Source organism: Nematostella vectensis, chromosome 4 (genome assembly GCF_932526225.1).
Source record: "Nematostella vectensis chromosome 4, jaNemVect1.1, whole genome shotgun sequence".
Classification (NCBI taxonomy): Eukaryota; Metazoa; Cnidaria; class Anthozoa; order Actiniaria; family Edwardsiidae; genus Nematostella; species Nematostella vectensis.
In genome coordinates this window covers 15,961,011-15,983,164 of record NC_064037.1, presented here as the reverse complement: position 1 = coordinate 15,983,164, position 22,154 = coordinate 15,961,011, and the positions used below count along the sequence as shown (strand labels likewise).

The 22,154-nt window shown below is 39.0% G+C and overlaps 3 protein-coding genes across 4 annotated transcripts; 2 read left to right on the top strand and 1 right to left on the bottom strand.

The window, feature by feature from the left end:
- The first annotated feature begins 440 nt into the window (after window positions 1-440).
- Window positions 441-4,484, top strand: LOC125561820 (uncharacterized protein K02A2.6-like). Its single transcript, XM_048726301.1, has one exon. It carries the CDS (start codon window positions 441-443, stop codon window positions 4,482-4,484), a length of 4,044 nt encoding a protein of 1,347 aa, XP_048582258.1.
- A 5,175-nt stretch (window positions 4,485-9,659) lies between these two features.
- LOC5516110 lies at window positions 9,660-16,896 on the bottom strand. The gene is made up of 8 exons (XM_001636153.3): window positions 16,641-16,896; window positions 15,346-15,423; window positions 14,597-14,647; window positions 13,907-13,956; window positions 13,037-13,118; window positions 12,476-12,604; window positions 11,193-11,393; window positions 9,660-10,793 (listed from the first exon to the last, which is right to left on the bottom strand). The coding sequence occupies exons 1-8, from the start codon at window positions 16,854-16,856 to the stop codon at window positions 10,377-10,379; spliced, it is 1,224 nt and encodes a 407-aa protein (XP_001636203.3). The 5' UTR covers window positions 16,857-16,896; the 3' UTR covers window positions 9,660-10,376.
- Window positions 16,897-17,081: 185 nt separating this feature from the next.
- Window positions 17,082-21,944, top strand: LOC5516149. Of its 2 annotated transcripts, XM_032385873.2 has the most exons (9): window positions 17,082-17,299; window positions 17,385-17,463; window positions 19,351-19,390; window positions 19,973-20,042; window positions 20,300-20,385; window positions 20,529-20,562; window positions 20,708-20,818; window positions 21,316-21,418; window positions 21,640-21,944. In XM_032385873.2, the coding sequence occupies exons 1-9, from the start codon at window positions 17,122-17,124 to the stop codon at window positions 21,851-21,853; spliced, it is 915 nt and encodes a 304-aa protein (XP_032241764.2). In that variant the 5' UTR covers window positions 17,082-17,121; the 3' UTR covers window positions 21,854-21,944. The 2 variants fall into 2 exon arrangements, with proteins under 2 accessions (XP_032241764.2, XP_032241766.2); XM_032385875.2 differs by lacking the exon at window positions 20,708-20,818.
- The last annotated feature ends 210 nt before the right edge of the window (window positions 21,945-22,154 follow it).

Here is a 22,154-nt window from a genome sequence, read left to right as displayed (position 1 = left end):
GTTACATTAGATCAGGTTTTGTGGAAGAGAAGTTTTTGTCACACACATGACAATTTTGTCACGTGTGTGACTGCTACGTGTGGTGACATCTTAAAAATATCTACAAAAAAGAGCTTTACATTAGTTAAAAATAAGTAAAATTTCCATCCAACTAGATAGGTTATTGTATAAATTATAAATTCCTTTTTGAGCCTGTGTTATAATATTATTTGTTTTGGGCCCCCTGTGGCCCCTTATTTATCTTATGGGCCCCCCGAGCATAGAGCTCCTCGTTGTCTTATGTTGTAGTTTTTTCACTCGGTAGATTTGATTTTGTAGAGCTTTATTGTAAAAAAAACAACCGAATTTTGAAGTAAACACCTTTTATTACATGGTGTCAGAAGAGGTTAACCACTGGAGAATATTAATTGTTAAAGAAAAGTCGACAAAACAAGGAAACGATGGCCGAAAGTGGGGAAATTTATCATCGAGCTCCGGGACCTTTGGTGTTGGATGCGAATGCATCAGAAAATTGGAGAAAGTTCCTAATGCAGTTCGAAATTTACTTGGTTGCAAAAGGAAAGGACGACAAGGGAGATAAGTTAAAAGTTAATTTGTTACTTAACTGTGCTGGACCGAGTGCAATTGAAGAGTATAGCCACTTTGTGTATACTGCAGGCGAGAGTAATGAATCTTATGGTGATGTGTGCCGAAAGTTCCATGAACTTTGTCGAGGAGCTAAGAATGTCATTTATGAGCGACTGCTCTTCAATCTTAGAAACCAAAAGGAGGGTGAACGAATTGACAACTTTGTTAGTGAGCTAAAACGGCTTTCATTAAACTGTGACTTTGGAGCACTTAGAGATTCATTGATACGAGACCGTATTGTGGGGGGAGTAACCAGCGATGAATTGCGAGGGGAGTTGTTGAAAAAGCCAGACCTTACCCTACAAACCGCGCATGATTACTGCAGAACTTATGAGGCGACTGAGCTGCAGAAGTATAAGTTTGTTCCACAGACAGTAGTCCCAAGTAAAACAGTGTCTGTGCAACCAGTCCAAGTTAAGAAAGAACAGCCGTCTTGTAAGTTCTGTGGATATCGCCATTCATTTGCACACCCAACACGATGCCCAGCCTTTAAAAGGAATTGCAAGATTTGTAGCAAAACAGGCCATTTTGCAAAGATGTGTAAAAACAAACAGAAAAAAGATCCAGAAGTGCATGTGGTGGAACAGGAGTATGACTCAAGTGACAGCAACGAAACCCACACATACTTTGGATCCATTGAAGTCGGAAGCGTGTTACAGAACCAGCAACCCAAAAAGAGCCTGATAAAAGTCATGATAGCAGGAAAAGAGGTCAAACTGAAAGCAGACACGGGTGCGGAGGCTACTGTCATCCCCTACAACTTGTACAAGAGCATCACCAACAAGCCGTTGAAACGTGTACACCAGCCTTTGAAGGGCTGGCTTGCGACTAAGCCCATCTACCCTAAAGGATGTGTCCGCCTTCCAACACAGTACAAAGATCGAAAGATAGATCTGTTATATCTTGTAGTTGATGGAGAGTTCACCCCACTACTAAGTTGTGAGGCTTGCCTTGATCTTGAAGTCCTACAGTTCATGGATCTCACATTGCTAGATTCACCATCAGCACAAACATCAAACATCGACTTGTCCAGAGAACAAAGCAAAAGTACCACAACCCTCACAAGTGACCCTGTTCTGAAAGATTACCTTGATTGCTTCAGTAACAAACCAGGAATGTTACCCAACAAAGTACACCTAGAGGTAGACTCTGCAGTAACTCCAGTTATACACGCACCCAGAAAGATCCCAGTATCCATGTTAGACCCAACTCAACAGAAGCTGAGAGAGATGGAAGAAGATGGGATCATTGTTAAAGAAGAAGAACATACCCCTTGGGTCTCTTCGATGTTAGTAATCGATAAACGAAAAGGCAAAGAAAAGAAAAGCCCACCAACCAAAGACAACATCAGAATATGTATAGACCCACGTGACCTCAATAGAGCCCTCAAGAGACCCCATTATCCGATGGCCACAGTGGAACAGGTTGCCAACAAACTCACCGGTGCTGAAATATTCTCAACGTTGGATGCATGCAGCGGTTTTTGGCAACTACCAGTAGACGAAGAAAGCTCGAAGCTCCTGACTTTCAATACCCCCTGGGGTCGATACAGATTCCTGCGGCTCCCATTCGGCATAAGTTCCGCGCCCGAGATTTACCAACGAGAGATGGACCGACTCTTCGCAGGAGTACCAGTAGAAATAATCGTTGACGACTTTTTGATACATGGTGGAAATCAATGTGAGCTAGATCACAAGATGATTGCAGTATTGAAGAGGAGCCGTGAGATAGGTCTAAAGTTCAATCCACGTAAAGCCAAACTTCGAGTTCCTGAAGTCAACTACGTTGGACACCTATTTACTGCAGACGGTTTAAAGCCTGATCCTGAAAAGGTAAGAGCTATCAACGAGATGCCTGCCCCGACCGATAAAGATGGCATACTACGTTTCCTAGGAACTGTAAACTATCTGGATAAATTTATTGAACATAAAGCTGATCTCCAGGGCCCTATCTCGCAGCTAACAAGGAATGATACCGCATTCGTATGGGAGACACCTCAACAGCATGCATTTGACAAGCTCAAAGCAGTCATTACCTCAGCGCCAGTTTTAGCCTATTTTGACAACACCAAAGAGACAGTGCTTAATGTTGATGCAAGTGGCACGGGATTAGGTGCTGTGATTCTGCAGGACGAAAGACCTGTAGCATTTGGCTCAAAAACACTATCACCTGCTGAGACAAGGTATGCCAACATCGAGCGAGAGCTTCTGGCAATTGTCTGGGGAACTGAAAAGTTCCATACTTATGTTTATGGACGTCGTGTTGTAGTTGAAACCGACCACAAACCACTAGAAGCCATCTTCAAAAAGCCCTTGAATGAAGCACCACCGAGATTGCAGAGGATGTTGTTAAAGCTGACAAAGTATGACCTTGATGTTCGTTATGTGCCAGGAAAGAAACAATTCATCTCAGATTGCTTAAGCAGAGCCCCAGTTAGTGACACTAAACCAGTTAGTGAACCAGAAGAGATGATTGGAATCAACTTAATTGACAGTCTTGGTGTAGATTCAAGCACTTTGCAAAAATTCAAGGAAGCATCAAACTGCGATGTTACCTCTCAAGTGGTCATGGAATATGTCGTTAAAGGTTGGCCAGCAGAAAAACATCAACTTGATGAGCTAGCGAGAGAATACTGGAGTTTTAGAGAGGAACTTAGCGTAGAAGATGGTTTGTTATTCAAAGCAGACAGAATCATTGTCCCGAGATCGTTGAGGGCAGAGGTGCTAGAAGAAATTCATGGCGCACACATGGGTGAGAACAAAAGTCTCAGTTTTGCAAGAGAATATGTTTTCTGGCCCTCAATGACTGCACAGATCAAAGACAAGATTAGTTCCTGCTCCATATGTAATGCCTTCCGAAACCAACAGCCAAGAGAGACCCTACTACCACGTGAGGTTCCTGGATTGCCTTGGCAAGTGATCAGTACTGACATCTTTGAATATGCCGGACATTCCTATTTGCTTGTTACCGATTTGTATTCAAAGTACTTTGAGATTGAGTTGTTACGCCAAACCACTGCTAATTGTGTTATCAATAACTTAAAGAAGATTTTTGCAAGGTTTGGGATCCCGGTGGAAGTTCTGAGCGACAATGGCTCCCAGTACAGTAACACTAGAAACCTTTTTAATAGTTCACATGAGTTCAAAAAGTTTGCAGATGAGTGGGGTTTCCGTCACACCACAAGCTCTCCAGAGTATCCACAATCAAATGGAGCTGCCGAGAAAGCAGTTCAGACCGCAAAACGGATTTTAAAGAAAGCGGCTGCTGACAACAAAGATCCTTTTGAAGGATTACTCAAATACAGGAATACACCCTTTGATGACTTAGGTGTGTCTCCAGCTCAGCTGCTAATGAGTAGGAGAACACGTACCCAACTACCGACTCATCGACGTTTGCTACTGCCTCAGCCTGTTGACCCAAATCAAGTTGTGAAGACATTGAAACATCGTCAGAGTGTTTCAAAAAAGTATTATGATAGTCATAGTCATGATCTCCCTCCTTTACAAGTTGGAGATAAGGTGCGTATCCGTCCAAACCGGGAGGCTGAGTGGAGGAAAGCAGAAGTATTGCCCCGATCGTACTTATTAGGAGATGAGCGTGGGCGTGTCTTCAGGAGAAATCGACGACAAATCATTTCAACACCTAATGATCAATCGATGAGCACAAGTCCTTTTGTTATACCAGCCATTCCTCAACTACCACCAGAAAGTACCAACAACCCCACACAGTTAAGCAATAATGTGACAGCATCGCCTACACCACCAAAGTCTTCAGAGAGGCAACACGAGACGACACCGATGAGCACAGCATCTGGCAGGGTTATCAAAAAACCACAAAGACTTATTGAACATTGTTAAGAACATTTATTGAACACTTAACCTAACACTTTGTTGAGAAGGGAGATGTTATAATATTATTTGTTTTGGGCCCCCTGTGGCCCCTTATTTATCTTATGGGCCCCCCGAGCATAGAGCTCCTCGTTGTCTTATGTTGTAGTTTTTTCACTCGGTAGATTTGATTTTGTAGAGCTTTATTGTAAAAAAAACAACCGAATTTTGAAGTAAACACCTTTTATTACAGCCTGCAATATTTGGCTTCAGCTGTAATTCACTTTGCACATGAGCACAAGAGATTTGCATATGACCTAGTGAAGGACTTGAATGATGGAGGCCAGAGAAGCAAATGATGCAAATAAAGCATCAAATTCAGCACCAAGGTTAGTGATTATCAAAATTTATTATCAATTACTTGAAAAGCACAAATTCTTGCCTGTATTATTCCATAAAAATGCATTTTTAGACTGAGGAAAGTGTGAATTTAATCAATGTTGAAAATGTGTTATTCTATTCAAATTTTATGCATATTTGTTCAATAATATATTAATTTTTGTTTGATTTTTTCTTCTTTAATAGACTATCAGGATCTGAAAGAAATAAAAGACGGCGTGAGAAGAAGGGGGCTGAGAGCCAGAGAATTGAGAAAAGAAGGAAGAGAAGAGTTTCAGAAATGTCTGAAGCAGACTTGAAGAAGTACAAGATGGCAGCAGCTGACCGCAAAAGAAAAAGTCGCATGCTAAAAAGGCAGAAAGAGGTAGAAGAAAGCAGGGGGACTTCTTCAACAGAAACAACAAGTCCTTCAGCATCAACCAGTTATCAGCCATTTAAAAGACCGCAGTCCCTTGGAAAGGCAATAAACAGGACGATTAGGTCTTTGCCCCAGTCTCCAAGGAAGAGACATGGTGGTCAGTGGCCTTGCAAAACGCTTTGCCATAAATGTAGAAAAAGAACCGGAAGCTTCGTTGTCAGGAGGTGGAAATGCCCTGTCTGATGAAGTGCGGAGCACAGTCCTCCACTTCTTCTTTAGATCTGATGTGTCATACACCATGCCAGGACTAAAGGATGAGATGACTCTCTGGAAGAATGGGAAGAAAGAACACCTTCGTAAACAATATCTGACCATGTTTTTACACGAAGCGTTTGCAGTCTTTCGAGCTACACATACTGCAGTGAGCATTGGCTTCTCGACATTCTGCCGCCTACGACCTGCAAATGTACTGCTACTGAAGAATACTCCAAAAGACCAATGCAAGTGCAAGATTCATGAGAACTTTCGTTTGAAGTTAAAAGGTCTTGACAGTACTGTCAAGCACGACGTCTGGGAGACCATTCTTTGAGGCTCGAGTGACCTTCAGTCAAACTGTTGGATGGGAATCTGTGAGACATGTAAAGATGGGAAGTTGCTAGAAGCTAAGTTTTCCACAGAGCTTGACATGTCTAAAGAAACGGAATGGTTTCTATGCTGCTATGGGGAACTTGTAGAGCTTGTCATACAGACACTTCCAGAAGCACAGGAGCACACAAGAGTCAAAAGGATCCAAAGTGATGCATTTGAAATGCTCAAAAAAAGCAATCGGATTTTGCAGATAGATTTTGCTATGGCATACTCTTGTGAGTACCAAGATGAGGTACAATCCGCGCTCTGAAGCCATGCAAGTGTTACGCTGTTCACGGCAAAAGTATTCTACAAAGAAACAACTAAGACATATCTGATATATTCAGATACAAAGGATAAAGGGAAGGATACTGTATATACCTTTATCAACCAGCTATATGACCACATTGTGCAGGATGTTCCCACATCTGATGGTGCTGGTGATGTCATATTTAGTGATGGGCAGTCCTCAGAATTAAAAAAACAAATTCTGCATGAAGATTCTTTATTGCCTAGCCCAGAAATTCCAGAAAAATTTCTCATGGAAATACTTTGCCACTTCACATGGCAAAGGCGTGGTTGGTGGAGTGGGCGCTTGAGCGAAGTCTTTAGTTCGCCAGAAGTCTATGAGTAAGGATGGTGCTCATACCGTCTAAAGCTCCAAAGATTTTGCTAAGTAAGCAAGTGAGCTGATGGCATCAACCACAGTATTTCATATTGCACAGCAACAAATTGATGAGGCAGTGGCATTAGCCGATCCGTGGGAAGATGCACCAGCAGCTGTTGGAATCCGCAGCTGTCATGATGCTCAGTGCATCTTCAAGAAGCATATGGTAGAGCTCTGCCATGTGACTGGCCAAACACAGCCTGATATAGTTGTATTATATGATACTGCTCAGGCCCAGCTCACACCTAACTCAGGCCCAGGTGCATATCCTCCCACTCCTTCAGTACCAGATGATGTCGCTGCAGGGGATTGGGTTGCTGTCATCTACGATGATCAGTGGTGGCCGGGATCTGTCGATTCAGTTTCAACCGACAGCCAAATCTCTGTTTCCTTCATGAAGCCTGTTGCTGAGAATAAGTTTATCTGGCGCCAATCATCAGATGGGAAGTGCCTAGACACAGATGTTGTGCCAATGAGAGAAGTTCTTGTTAAGCTAAGTGAGATTCCTGAACCAGTATCAAATCGCCACTTCTCCTTCTCATCTTCGTACACAGAAAGTTTAAAAGATCTCATGATAAGTGTTTAAAAGCAGCTTATAATTAGCATCCAGTCCAAACAGACTATACACAATTGCTTGTATTTTGCAGTTTGGCCAAATTACCAGGACATTCATTTCAGTTTTGCTAAATTTCTGTCATGAATTCTAAATATTTCACACTCTGTCATACACGTGACAGATGTGTCACACACATAACAGACCTTATATGGTTGTGTACATCATTAATATTGGTTATTTATATGAAAGTCTATTCCAGTTTCACAAATTGTTATTTGGTGTTTTATCTCTTGTGGGTTTTATTTTCGTATACTTCCAAACTTCACAGAGATTTGCATTTGTTGTTAGAACTTTTGGTAATTGCAGCTTTGTGAGTCACAAACGTGACACAACACATTTGCCTCTGTATCTCTGGCAGCGGAGTTGTAAAAGTAACACTACTTATATGTACCGATAGAGATTAACTAAGACACAATAAATATTCTATAAAATACAAGGTCTCAATTATTTGCCCTAGCTTTAAACCTAGCAAATCAACAAAATGTTTGTGTGAAAGTCACACACGTGACGGGAGAATCGCCCTATAATAGAGTAAGGTTAAGCAAGAAGAAGTCTTGGCAAAGTTTCTAATTTTCTACCTTTACAGATACATACATGGGGGGGGGGGTGCTCATTCAAGGAGAGTCAAGTACTATCTTCTTTCCATATCATTCCTATGACTGTGCCCCTCCCCATTCCGAGAAAAACATGGGTATGTACCTGCGTCCTCTCTAGGAAACCATGCTTCACTGTAAGAAAAAAAAAATCTCCAAGATACAATACTAACTGTGAATACGCACTTGCAAGTCTTCTTCTTATTGGATGCTACTAAAGCATAGGTTGTGAGGTTGTGCATTCCTAGAGAAAATGCTGTAGACAGGGTACACTCCAGAGTTTGCTATGATATCCCCTTGGTTGTCTCTTTCAGGATATCCCTTTCTCCACCGGTTAGAAAATTGAGCCAGACAGATATAGTGAGTCTTGGAGAAACAAGTGTTCAGGAGTTCCTTGTCCATTAAATTATTTTTTCTCAGTTAGAAAGAAAAAAAACATCGAAGTGGATAAGGTAATGGCAGTTTCTAGCACACTTTCAAAGTGATACGAGCGCTGCTGTGTTTACACCGGAATACTTCCAGTTATTCCGAGAAATCGAACTTTTCATCATAGTTGATCACTTCCCACTAATAAAAAGTATCGCACTAGGCCCATCGCGAAGCTGTAGACAATTTTTAGGGATGAGACTGTTGTAGCCAAGCCATCTACTACAAGACGGAGGGTTCGGCAACTTGCTTTCACTTTCATAAACTCCAACCATTGAAACAACAATGGCTTATTTCCTTCGCTACGTCGAACATTCGCTGTTAAATATACAGTTTCCAAGACCACTGTAGCATATTAAGAACACAGCTGCCACAAAGACGACAGTGCAAATCGTACAGGGTCGTCTCTCCAAGAAGAAGCTTGCCAAATAAAGAGTCATAAACATCGAGTGATTGTTCAACAAAAACGGATTCATTGGCCTTGGAATAAGAAGCAGGGGCAAAAGCCACTGTAAGCAATACATAGTTAAGTCCCTGGAAGATAGTTAAGTTCTTGTGGTGTTGCTAACCAGAAGTTTGCAGAAGGTTTTCTACACTTGCTCAGACGACGTACCGAAGCAATATGGCCGCCATGATCTTTGGCTCCACGCAATAGCCTCGTTTAAATGCTGATCTAAGCCACAGGTATCCCACGAAACATTTGTTTTAGCACGAACTTCAAATAGCGTCACGCATTTTCTGAAGTACAACTTTTGTTCTTTAGTTTTACCGTTGGAATTGTAAAATGTCTTGAATTGAAACAAATGTATTACTGATACCAATATAAAGTATATATACGGGTTTGAAAGACAATAAGCGCTGTCCACAATTTCTGACTCAACCACTGTATTTCCCGCGCAGTCGTATATTAAACTCTTAATACTATGGTTTTAGTTAATTTAATTCCTTATGGTAACACAAATAACGCTAAAATGTTTCATATGTTTTTAAAACTGAGAGCCAATCCTTCCACATTCCTTTTGTTTGTCCATTACTGCAATTCCTTGGGATTCATTTCGGGGACTTCTGGGGATCGTTTCGGGTCCCGGGATCAGTTGGGGTACTTTTGGGGATCGTTTCGGGTCCTGGGATCTTTTCGGGTCTTGTACAGCCCTTAATTTTTGATACATGGTTTAGGGGGGGGGGGGCTTTTTATTTGAACAGGTATTCTGATCAATTTCCGAGCCTCCTAAGGCTAAGTTCAAACATCGTATTATCCATGAACCGTATTCAATGCAAATCCGTGCAAATGAATCAAGGCGATTGTTCCATCTTCATTTGCACGCATTTACATTGAATACGGCTCATGGATAATACGACGTTTGAACTTAGTCTAAAAGTCTGGAATTTCAACATTTTTCTGGGGAGAACCCCAGACCCTATACAAAATAAGGTGCGACTTCTGCTTGCACTTTCATTACTTTCGTTTGGCTGGCGTTGTAAATCATTATTACCTAAAGTGTGGTCTCTACTTTTATATCTTTTGTAGTTTTGATTTATTAACCTCCAGATGACATTTCCCTTATTGTTCTTGGTTTGCCACAAGAAAACCAATATTGTAAAAAACGGGTTCTCCACAAGTCAAAATATAACAAACTCGATAAGCCGGAAACAGACATACATACGCCTTCAGAGGAGGCTACATTGGGAAAAAACTCAAGTAACAAATACCTTTATAAATTAAACATATCTGCATAATGCAGAGATTAAGGCAAATGGCCTTAAATTTTGTGTATTCTTGATATTTCTAAAAAAGTCTGGGGTTTGATGCAGCCATAAGTCTTTTAGGGCCACAATAACTATATTATCTTATTGCACATTTTAGTGTACAAGATCACAAGATTTTTGTGAGTCTGAAGTATTTTGGCGAACAGCGATACGCTTAAAAAGCGATACGCCATTCCGAAGAGGACGCAATCCTCCAGGCTAACAATCGCAATCCTCCAGACTAACTGAAGCAATATTTCCCGCTCGCTCAGTAATTCTTTCATTAGCTTCACAGCCACTTCAGATATCGGAGTGGTATTTCATTGATAAAGCTGTTCTCATCGGCGGATGCTCCATGAAAGCTGAGTTAAGACTTTATGGGGCGACGTCCAGGCCAGACAGGGAGAGAACTCCATATCATTCTTTCCCAGCCCGTTTGGTATGGTAGCCAATGTACAATAAAAAGATTGTTATATAATTTAATTTTCTGCTATATGTCGTCATCAGGTTCCTCTGGAATCGGGCCCAAAAGCCTCATCTGCGCGGATGACCTTCTCTTGTTTCCCCTCCAATTAAAACTGAGTGATTTACTCTTGAGCATATTAAACCTTGAGTTGCTGTTGTAAGTGATATCATCGGTTCTCCACCAAAAGTCCCTCTGTCTCCAAGGCCTTGTGTACATCATAACACTCGTGAGTATGAGGCAGAGGAAGATGAGGCTGCCTAGAGCCCAGGCAGCATTCACACTGTCGAACTTATGTCTTAACATAGGCTTGCCCTTACTATCTTGAACAATGACAACATTCTCTTTGATTGACAGGTGCTCCTCCCACTTGGTGTTCTGGTTACTGTCTGACTCCGTTCTCCTCTCGCTTTGTTCCGATGAATCACTCAGCACGAATTTGGACTACATGAAAGAGAGTATAATTAGAAGAATATTGACTTTAATCTAGGGCGCCTCCAGGAAACTACGAACGGGGAACTAACCTAAAGGGGGAGGGGGTCATGGATATATAAATAAATGGCAGGAGGGAAATACTTGTTCTTCTTGAATTTCACTTTGAAGGAGGCTTTTCGCTGTAGGTAGTGTTTGGTCCAGGGACAAAGGGGGCGAGGGGGTAATTATATTTTAAAGCATCTTTTTCACATAATAATTTCCTTCCCCCAATATCTTCTACTGGATAACTGCTACAAAAACATGCGTGTGATCAATACGGCAATCAACAATAGCTCTTAGTAAGTCATACAGTACCACACAAATTTTAGGTGCAGATTAATTAATTCAGAATAAAAACAATGTACATACATCATTTGAAGGGCATAGTTCTGTTTCATGTATGTCTGAAACAATTTTCGCTGGCTGTATCAATCCCTTTTTGAAGTCTCCAGTTTTGGTGACATGAGTGGCAGGGGCGTTCATTGCTTTGGCTCGAATCCAATGCTTCATTGCTGTCAGGTTGAGTTCTTTACCGGAGTGAAGGCAACCCCATGTGACGATAGCAAAATCCTACAATGTGTACACAGAGTAAGTGATAGCAGACCTTTAACAAGGCTTCAAGGAATGATTTTTCCTTTAACCTGCTTACACCAGGAAATCTCCTTTGGTTAAGCTACTGTCCTTTGGTAAATCTACTGTATAGTAATATATATATATATATATATATATATATATATATATTACTATACAGTAATATACAGTAGTATACAGTATATATATATATATATATATATATATATATATATATATATATATATATATAGTGTTGGTTTGAGAAAAATACAAACTACATAGGTTTCCCTACAGGTCTGTTTCGTGGTTGCCCACTCATCAGGGGATACAGGTCTGTTTCGTGGTTGCCCACTCATCAGGGGATCCCCTGATGAGTGGGCAACCACGAAACAGACCTGTAGGGAAACCTATGTAGTTTGTATTTTTCTCAAACCAACACTATACACCGCTCTACTTTCGAGTATTGAGCACTTTCTATGAAAGCCTTCAACCATCATTTTATATATATATATATATATATATATATATATATATATATATATATATATATATATATATATATATATATATATATATATATAAATTCCCTGATGAGTGGGCAACCACGAAACAGGCCTGTAGGGAAACCTATGTAGTTTGTATTTTTCTCAAACCAACACTATATATATATATATATATATATATATATATATATATATATATATATATATATATATATATATATGTATTTTAGGGAAACAACCCTAAAACTGAAACCCGGTTTATTATGTCTATTTGAACTTAGGAATATTGGCAAAAATATGTTAAAATTGAGCTGTGCTCGTTTTGCAAAGTGGAGTTACAAAAAACATAGGTACTAGCCCCATGTGCAACATACTGTAGCTATGATTTATAGAGGGATATGACCTAGCATAGCGATGATTTTCATAGAGGGGGTTCAAATGATACAAACAGGTGTGTGATCCAGTAGGTAATTACTTACACTGTAGGTAATCCTGTGTTTGGTCAGGAGAATGAAGTGATGATGAAGTCTGCATGTTCACTCATACAGTGTAACTATAATTTGACTTAATGCTCACCTGTCCTGGAGCTAAGTGTTCATAGGGAGTGATCACAAAACGGTGCAGACAGCTTCCTGCTAATGCCTTGAGGTCTTCCTTAAGTTCAGGCGATGCACACGGATCGTAGAGGAATACCACACCACCATGCTGAAACAACCATTTATACTATCATTTTCAAAAACTGTTATAATTCTTTAAAGCATTTTTTATGCACTCGTTAGAAAAGTGACATCTAGGAGTCTAGAATCTCATCCAACTTCATTCATGTTTGGAAAGCAAAAAAACAGTATTGAACTTAATCATCTGCATTTCTAGTACTAAAGTTTTTTGAATTTTTGCAATTAATTAAATTATTATTTACATAGATTCCAAATCATCTTGAAAATTAATTGTTTTTGTTTAAAAATAAAAGGAGACGGGGAGTAATCATCCTGTTATTCCTTAGGGGGTGTTCTTTTTAGCTTCTGCCAGCCCCTAGGGGTTTCATGCTGGTGGCTCATCAAATCCCCAAATAACAACTGGACAGGAATTTAGTCAGAAAAGATATGCACTTGATGGGGATTCTTAGATCTTACTCACCAACATAACAAGAGGCCACTTGGAACGAGGTAAATAGGCATACTCTCCGTATCGAGGCCAGTGATAATTCCTACTAGATTTCCTAAAGGCCACCAGGAAAAAAAAATGAATACTCAGGTTTTATAGTTATTTTACAACAAAAATGTGTCTAAAATAATTTTTTAAACCTATTTCAATAATGTAACACTTCAGATTCCTTGTGTTGTAACGTGCATTGCTTCTTGGGTAATCTATAAATGGCAGCATTGTGATCTAAGAAAGCCAGAGGCTAGTTCCTAGAAGCTCAGTTAGCAGTTATCATTAGACAAATCTGCACTTTATTCTCAGATAAATCTATCTGTAGATAAAATTGGGTTTCTGAAACATCTGATAAAGTTATCGTCTGATTAAGAAGCAGATAAAGTTAGCAGAGGTTGGGAGGACCTAATAAGTCGCTATCTCCCGATAAGTCATGTAATCCAAGATGGCGGATGAGCTGTTGCCATGGTTACTTTTTCTTGTCACTTATCCACCAATAGCAATCGGATGGATAACTTTACTTTCAAGAGCCAGATTTTATGTGTCGGATGAATAGCAATCCATTGCTAAGTAAGTTTAACCTACTAATAACTTCTATCGACAGATAAATTTATCTTACTTTGCAGGAACCGGCCCCTGGTCTCTAAACTTTCTCAACCTGAATTTGCTTTTTTATTTTTTGCTTACATTTGATAATCATTTCATTTATTGGATACAACTGTGGGTTACTACATCATGAATCAACATGAATCGTTCAAGTGCAAACTTTTATGAAATGGTTGTACAGTACATATACCAAAAATATAATAATTCAAACATATATACAGTATCTGCAAAATATTCTCCACTTACTTTTCTGGCGGATGTTTGCAATGTACGGGGTCCATAAAACACATTAATGGCTAGATACAACATACATAATTAGCACACTAAATATGATTACTGTATACAGCATGATTACTGTAAGCATGATTCTACATATGCCAAATAAACAACAATAAAGGGTGGCAAGGGGTCAAGGGTGCCAATGACCTTGTTGCTTAATTTCAAAAAGTGAAAATACAATGTGGTCAAGTTGAAGGCATAAGAAAGTTTATATAGATATACCATAAAATCCTGGAACAAAGTGGTCAGAGGGAAAGGCACTACGGGGCAACACTGCCAACTGCCTCACCAAAATGCCGGTTTTTTTCTGGGTATGATCAGGGTGAGAACTGTTTGGATCAGGTATACAACCAAAAGCCTTTAATCTTTGAAACTTCTAACAAATGATTCAGGTTAAACCCAAGAAATTGGGTTACAGGGCAAACAGGTAAACCGCCAACACTTGAAATATATGTGGAATGTTTATTATCTTCTGACAAATCAGATGCAAGAATTTAGACACTACGACTTGTTGAGACATGTTTCTAGTTGACTTTTTTGCATATCTCACTGTGTTCATTGTTTTACAGGTTGCACTGTAAACGCAATTCTCACCACTTAAAGTGGTTCTTTTAGAAAGTCTACAAAATCATGCCAGTCACTCATTTGTATACTTACATCTTTCAACATATCATAACACAGGGACACACTGGAGTTTTTAAGGGCTGACTAAAAACAGGAAAAAATAATAATCAAGTAAGAAAAAATAGTACACAAATAAAAAGGCTTTAAGTTCACAAGCGCAGTTAATCTATTTAACAGCTCTGAATGGCTCTAACGTTATTTCAAAAAGCTTGTAATGCTGGTGCCCACTAGCCACATAATAGCGTTATCTCACAACTAAAAAAGTGTGGGACAACAACAGAAATGCTCAGTATTTTAAATATCACATGTTAACATTGCATTTTTGCTAGAATTAGGTGTATTTTAGTGAAATGTCACTTGTGAGTGGAAGAAGTCATGCTTATGATGAAATGTCATTAAAATGATGAGGAATAACAATCCAGGTTCATAACATAACCCTTATGGTTTGAAATTTTTGCATTAATGAATGCAGTGGAAATGAATTTAAAATAATAGTTTTTTAGGATTTGGAATAGGTTATTTAGACAATGACTTGGATAAATCAAACTAACAAGACTGTCTGAATATAACCCATTCCACAGAAAATTAGTTCCTTTCTTAAAGAATTACACTTCAATGAAGTAACTGTAAGATTTGACATTGTTTGTTACAAGTTCTGTCATATTTCATTGATTTGTCAATAAGTACAAACATGCAGACCTTCCAGATAATAATAATAATAAGGTCTAAGTCATGTGTCAGATTCACAGAGGTTTCACACAGAATATTGCATAACAGCTCACTTTTTCAATAGAATTTGATTTACTGCAATTCCACATCCGTGTTTTGTAGTCCTCAAGAGACAATTCGGGATCTTCAAACTAAAAAACAAAAACAGGATACAAAAGCAAAATGTAAAACCTGTACAACTTTGAGATTAAGATTTTATTAAACCCCAATCACCCACCCCAAAAGACGAGCAAATCCCAACTCCAAAAAAATCCACAAAACAAAGGCATTTACTAAAAACATGTCTGTTATTGTCTAGTACTAAATAGTACAGAATAAAAACAGAAGGCTTGCGCTGGCGAAACGGCAAGCCCAAGTTATGGAAAGCCCTCGAAACCAAAATGGCAGGCTTATAACGTGTAACGAAAAGCTTGTTTTTGCTAAACGGCAAGTTTCGCGCTTGCTTAATGGATGAAAATGGTATGCTAATGAAGCCATGTCTAGTTTTTGCGTGAACTGTGACAAATAGAATAAAAAATTACATATGGTTGTAGTTGAGTTTAAATTTAGTGGGGTTTTAATCCCAAGAAAATCTAAGGGGAAGGAGACTATGACAGATGGGTCCTAATCAAGAAAAAAGTGTTGAGTTTTTTTTGTACTGTTGCCATTCTTTTGCAACATATGTACAGGACTTGTCTATATTTTACTCTTTATCATTGGCTTTGTTAAACATTTTTTTGATGGGACAACATATCTAGTATGTCACATGTCTATGCATTTATTTATTGCCTAATGAAAGAAGCATGATTGACCTGAAAGATCTACATGTGAAAATCATTGTCTTACCAGGATTATCAAGATGGGCAGGAAAGCAGCATAGTAAAAAAAGGGCCAAAGGGTTTGTATGGGGGGTTGGGGAAGAGGGTCAATAAAACTTTGAGAGGATGAAAAACTTCGTAACTTTAATGCGTGAATGGTTGTTCATGGTTACCCACTAAATCTAATGATATGTACTAGTGACTGTTTTTCTTATTTTTTTTTAACTAACTTTTCAATTCCTTCCATATTTCAATTATCATTATAAAGCTATACATCTGAAAAATAAGTTAGATGACGAAAAAGCTTTGAGACATAAAATAAAATTTACCCAGTACAGTAATTTACAATTAGTAGCAGCCTCTCTTTCACGTACCAAAGCTGTCCTAAACTACTTTAGTATAAACAAAATAAATGGATCTATATAGAAGTGGTGAAAATGCAGCCAAAGGTATTATAGTTTAGTAGGCGCAAAATATTGTTAGCAAGTCTGTTAAAACGTTCAACATTTATCCATGAAATCAACAACATGACGAAAAGGCATGAAACCCACCTTCGGCGTGAAACTCCTTGCATTTCCTGTTGTTAAAGTGGAGATCGTTGGTCTTTTACTGTCAATGTCGCTTTGAGTCGATAGATTAAAGTCTTGGTTAAGTCTTCGGTTTGGCAAATAAGCGAAGTTTAGCACTAATATGAGGATTACGATGCCTAATGCGAGCGAACCGTAAACCACAGCCTTTCCAAGCGCCATTTTGGATTCACAACGCATTGCGGATACTCGGAAGCCATTCGGAGAGCTGCCGGGATAAAATCGGAGTAGAGCTTGGGATAAGTTTGCAAATATATTTATATATAAAAAAAAGGAAAATGTAGAAATTTGGATACTTTATGAAATACCCAAATTATAGATGATATGAGTTGGAAAAGCTAAGAATATATGTTGTCTGAGTTACATTAAACAATGTTTTGGTATTCCTTTGAGTTAGGATAACCGAGGGGGGCTGAGCAACACAACACGAAAGTTCAAATTCAAAATGGCGACTTGCAGTGCTTGCGTTTTGAGACGAGTAAGCCCATTTATCCCCAGAAATGAATTATTTCTCGCGGGGATACTGACGCGTTACACGAGAAAATATAACGCTTTACACAGTTTTCCTGTGCGCTGTTTTTCAAGTGGAGGGGTCGTTTTTCCGTGGGCCCAACAACTAGCAGGTAAAAATGACCAATTTCCGTTGTTAGGTAAGTAGTTAAATTTTAACTAAAGTTATTTTTTATAATTTGTTTTTTTTTCTCATAGATGTCTATGGACGGAGTCCTTTTTTACATCGTCTGGTAGGAGGTTTGTCTCTGGCAAGATCGCTCCGAAAAGTTCCCGAGTAAGTAACACTACTTCCTAACTATTGATAAAAATGATGATGATGATGATGATGATGATGATGATGATGATGATGATGATGATGATGATGATGATGATGATCAGGGGCGTACGCAGCCTACAGGCCTGAAAAATTTGGCGATCTAATTTGCATAATGAGGGAAAAAATCAAATGTTTTCTCATTCATTTTTATGTACGTAGTTTTATATATATGATGAGGATAAAAACTATAATTTTCTTAATCATTCTAGTCTAAAGATGATTCCCAAAATATTGTTATGTCGTTCAGTGCCACACGACGACTGAAGTCCTATCTCAGATCGAGGATGACAGAGGATCGTGTAATATTCTCAAAAGTCTGACGCATTGACGCCATTTTCAAACCCAAAAGTGCGAGCTATGAAATCTTCACGGGGATGCGGGATGAGGGGCCACGCCCTCATTCAGCTTCTGAATGCTTTGACTGCAACTTGTTAAAATCCTGCGTATGCCCCTGATGATGATGTGTTTAGGTAGATACATGGCAAAGATAATAATAATGATGATTTGTTGTGGTGATTACATGGACAATATGCTGATAATGATGATGATGTGTTTTGGTGGATACATGGCAAAAATGACGAACATGATTATGTGTTTTGGTGATAATATGATTGAGATAAAGATGTCAATGATGTTGTTAATGATAATGGTGATATCATAATGATGATGATAGTGCTGGTAAGGATGATAATAAAATGACAGTTTTTTTAATGATGACATGATGATAGTGCTAAACAAGCAGTGGTAGTGATTATTTGTGTTGATTACATTAGAGTACAAGTGAGATTAGTTAAGACATACCGTAATGATTAAAAAATATGGCCTACCTTCGAACCCCTCGAACTCGAATTTTGGAATAAGCACCCCCTCCCACTAAAAACTAGAGACCTTACGATCCGATGTTGTCAGGGTCTACAACGGCTGGCGGTGCGCAAGCTGACTGGGACTGCCGTTGCCAACGTCAGGCAAAATGTAAACATTAAGCTTTCTCTGAGATGGCTGTATGTCTTTTTTACTTGGATTACCTCAATTTAACGAGCATGGCAACTTTTCGCCTGGCTTGAGAGGCAGTCATTGATGCCTACATGGACAACATTTTTTATGACAATGAATTTATGCTTTTGTGCAATGCTAATACATCAAAATCCCATAATTACCATATGGAGATGAGGCTTTTTCGCTAGACGATGTCAATGATGCAGAGTCCTTGACAAAGGTCCAGAGGAAAAAGCACCATATTCCTGTTCTCATCGAGGCCATGGGCCTACCTGACAGCTATTTCTGCCTCCAAGGAATAGTGTGCAATGGAATCGAGGGCCTCTGCATATTGCTGCGAAGACTGGCTTACCCCTGTCGCTACAGTGACCTCATTCACCGCTTTCATTGACCTGTCCCTGAACTCAGAATGATCTCAAACACCGTACTTGACACTATCTACCACCTTCACCACCATCGCCTGACTACATGGAACAAACAGCTTCTTAGCCTTGTACAACTGCAGCAATATGCAGAGGCCATTTACTTATTATCACTTCAACTTCTTTATACCTATGTGCACAAATGTTTCTTCTCAGTTGATTCAGAGACTGGTAATTTTAACCAAGATAAAGTATGCCCCCCCCTTTCCAATAAGTGCCCCCTTAAAGACCGAATTAAAGACCGAAAAATTAATAAGTAGTACTCTGGCTTCTTATTCTAATCATTATGGTAATATATATACATATATAAATACATGTGATGTGCTGATTATATTTAGTTACTGAATGATTTTGATAACATGACAAAAAGACATGGTGTTGTGCTAATTTTCATGGTGTTTCATTATTTTTTTTTATATATTCACAGTGGTAATTTAGATGTAAAAGAATTTTTGTATTCTGCAAAGGTAAATAATTCATTTCCATATTTCCTTGCACAAGTCCCTGGAGGGGGCCCTCATAGAAACTCCCATCTCTTAACTCACTCACTCATCACTAAAAGCAATAAAAACAAACACATTTTTTTCTGAATTGTGATCCTTAAGGCACCACCATGGAGCACATCCCATTTCTGACTTCTTCTCCAGAGGTTTTATTATAGAATGTGATGATCCACTAGCTTGAAACCCCCTAAGGGCTAGAAGAAGCAGAAAAAAATTGAACACCCACTGAGACAGTAGTTGGTAGAGTTTTGTACTCTAAAATATAGGACGATCACCCTCGTCTACTTTTATGAAGAGTCCCCACAGGCATAAGTTCTCATTGTGAATGGTTTAAACATTTTTAAAACATTTACTCTAGATTCATTGGATGGATGGGAGGGATGTCCAACCCCCTTTTTGATTAAAGAAAGTACAAGCCTGTCTCTTTGATTTGCACAAATATAGTCTCAAACTTATATTAGGTCTACCTTTTGATCCATCCACTTGACTTTTGAACATAGAAAAGAGGACACCTTTGATTATCAATGTTTTCTGTGTTCTTTCTAGGATTGTATTCTACTATGTACGCGGCTTATGGCAACTTTAGACTGTGAAAATAAACTGGAAAATTTGCTAAGTAAGTTTAGATTGGTTTGTAAACATCCTCAGCGACCCAGGGCATCGCAGAGATCGGGCACTCATTGAGCTTGGAGAAAGAAAAGGAGTGAAAGAAGCTCTTTCTTTCTCAAGCGCTCCCTATGTGCCCGATCTCCATGACGCCCTGTGTCCCCGAGGATGGTTTGTAAACAGTTGAACATTTTTATTAAATGCCTACTACATGAGCCGCATGCTTTTCCTCAAGAATGTAAACTAGGGACTTTTCTCGCTTTGTAGGCAAAGCTCTCTATAGGAATACTCAAAGGGCACTTGACCAGTTAAAGACTTCTTCCAGTGATAATGGAGATCTACGCATGCATTTGGTAAGGAAATATTTAGGGCTGTCACAGTCTCTATAAATCCTGTATCCTGAAATCGTTATCAGTTGAGTATTGATCCTCAACAACATGACTTTATTGTTTGTAACAAACTTATCTTTTAACCACAATCAAATTCCTTTTTTAAGGAGGTGGAGAAGATCAGGAATCTTAGCATTGCAGGTAAAAAGATTATTTTTTACAGAGGTTTTTAAGTGTATTAATTTTTTGTTATAAAAGTCTAATGGAATTTGAGAATTCAAGTGATTAATTTGTTTTTTATGTTCTTGTTTTGCAAGTGATTGATTATCATCATTTCACCTTACAGGTATACGTTCTGTGGTTGGCCCTGATGATGCGGGAGATGACTACGTCTTTGCTGAATTTCTCGGCCAGCAATGTATTATCCCTGCATCAGAAGTTGAGCCAATGGTTAATGGTAGGCTACTGTAAAATTGAAGACTATGAAGCGAACATGTGTGACAAACTCGTCAAATCTTTTAGATACCAGTAAAAAAATCAACTCCAATGAGATGCACTCACCAGTCGCAAACAGTAGCAAAAAAGTCCCCTTGGATGGCTTTGAACACCAATTCATCCAGCAATAGCTGATAATTATATTTTTAAAAATGATAAAACGTGATGTGAATATATATACACCTGTGGCTGCTTGCAATATCCACAGGTTTTTTTGTGCCCACACCCCCTCTCCTCCCTTTTAGCTCAGAATAAAAGCAAGACAACCATGTCAAATAAGGCATCTCCAGAATCTTTCAAAAGATTTCTGTTTCAATTTCAGAAAGGCTGAACTGACTTTTGAAGCAATCAAAATAGTTATAATTTATGTAAGCTTTTAACAAGGCCATTATAAATATGAGTGTAGGATTTCTACAGCTGTCCGAAGACTTTTCTAAAAGATATATGAATTGATTGTAGGCATAGCATCCTTCTCCATGCAGCACTGCCGAGACATTGCACGAGCAGCTTTTGATGAAGGCTTCAGGTTCCAGATTGATGTCAAGTTTATGACTCGCGAGAGGTACATAGCACAAAACATGACCAGTGTCATTTTTCAAGTTACAGCAATTAGATAGTTTTAAAGATTTCTCAATTTCGCCCCTCTCCACCTCCCCCACCGGAGGAACTCTGATTAAAAATTAAGCTGTTTAACAAGCCAGGCAGTGGTCGGGCATTCAGAACAACTTTCAAACCTTATTTCAGTTATGGATTTATAATTAAAGAAGGCCCTTTTTGCTGTAGGTTCTTCATCTGCAGGAGACTGCCGAATGGTCTAGATGACGTCCTGGATGGTACAAAAGAGACGGTGTCTTGTGTCCATCTGTGGAGGTTCGAGTCTCAGTTTGACTGGCAGAACTACTCACAAGGCATCTATCCCCTTGACTGGGTCATCTCAGATATTGACAGATTTATTCAACACAATGTCCCACAGCCACGCCCCTTTTTCAGCCAATGACTACAGCTAGATAATGCTAATAGAGGAATGACGGTTTGACGGAGGGTTGTAATCAGTATCAATAATCAATAAATCATGTAATTTTTAGAAACTGTTATTGTCATTTTTACTGTGATTGTCATTTATACATTACCCATGCTGCGAAGTACCCTGAGTTCAGAGGAAGGAATAAAGGAGACTCTGGAACTAGGGTAGCTGCAAGGCGGGTTAAGACACAAGTGTCCTATTTTCCAAGTCCAAGTGGTTGGATGAAAGTGGAGGGCCTCCATAGGGCCTCTAAAAACAGATAATGCTCTATTTT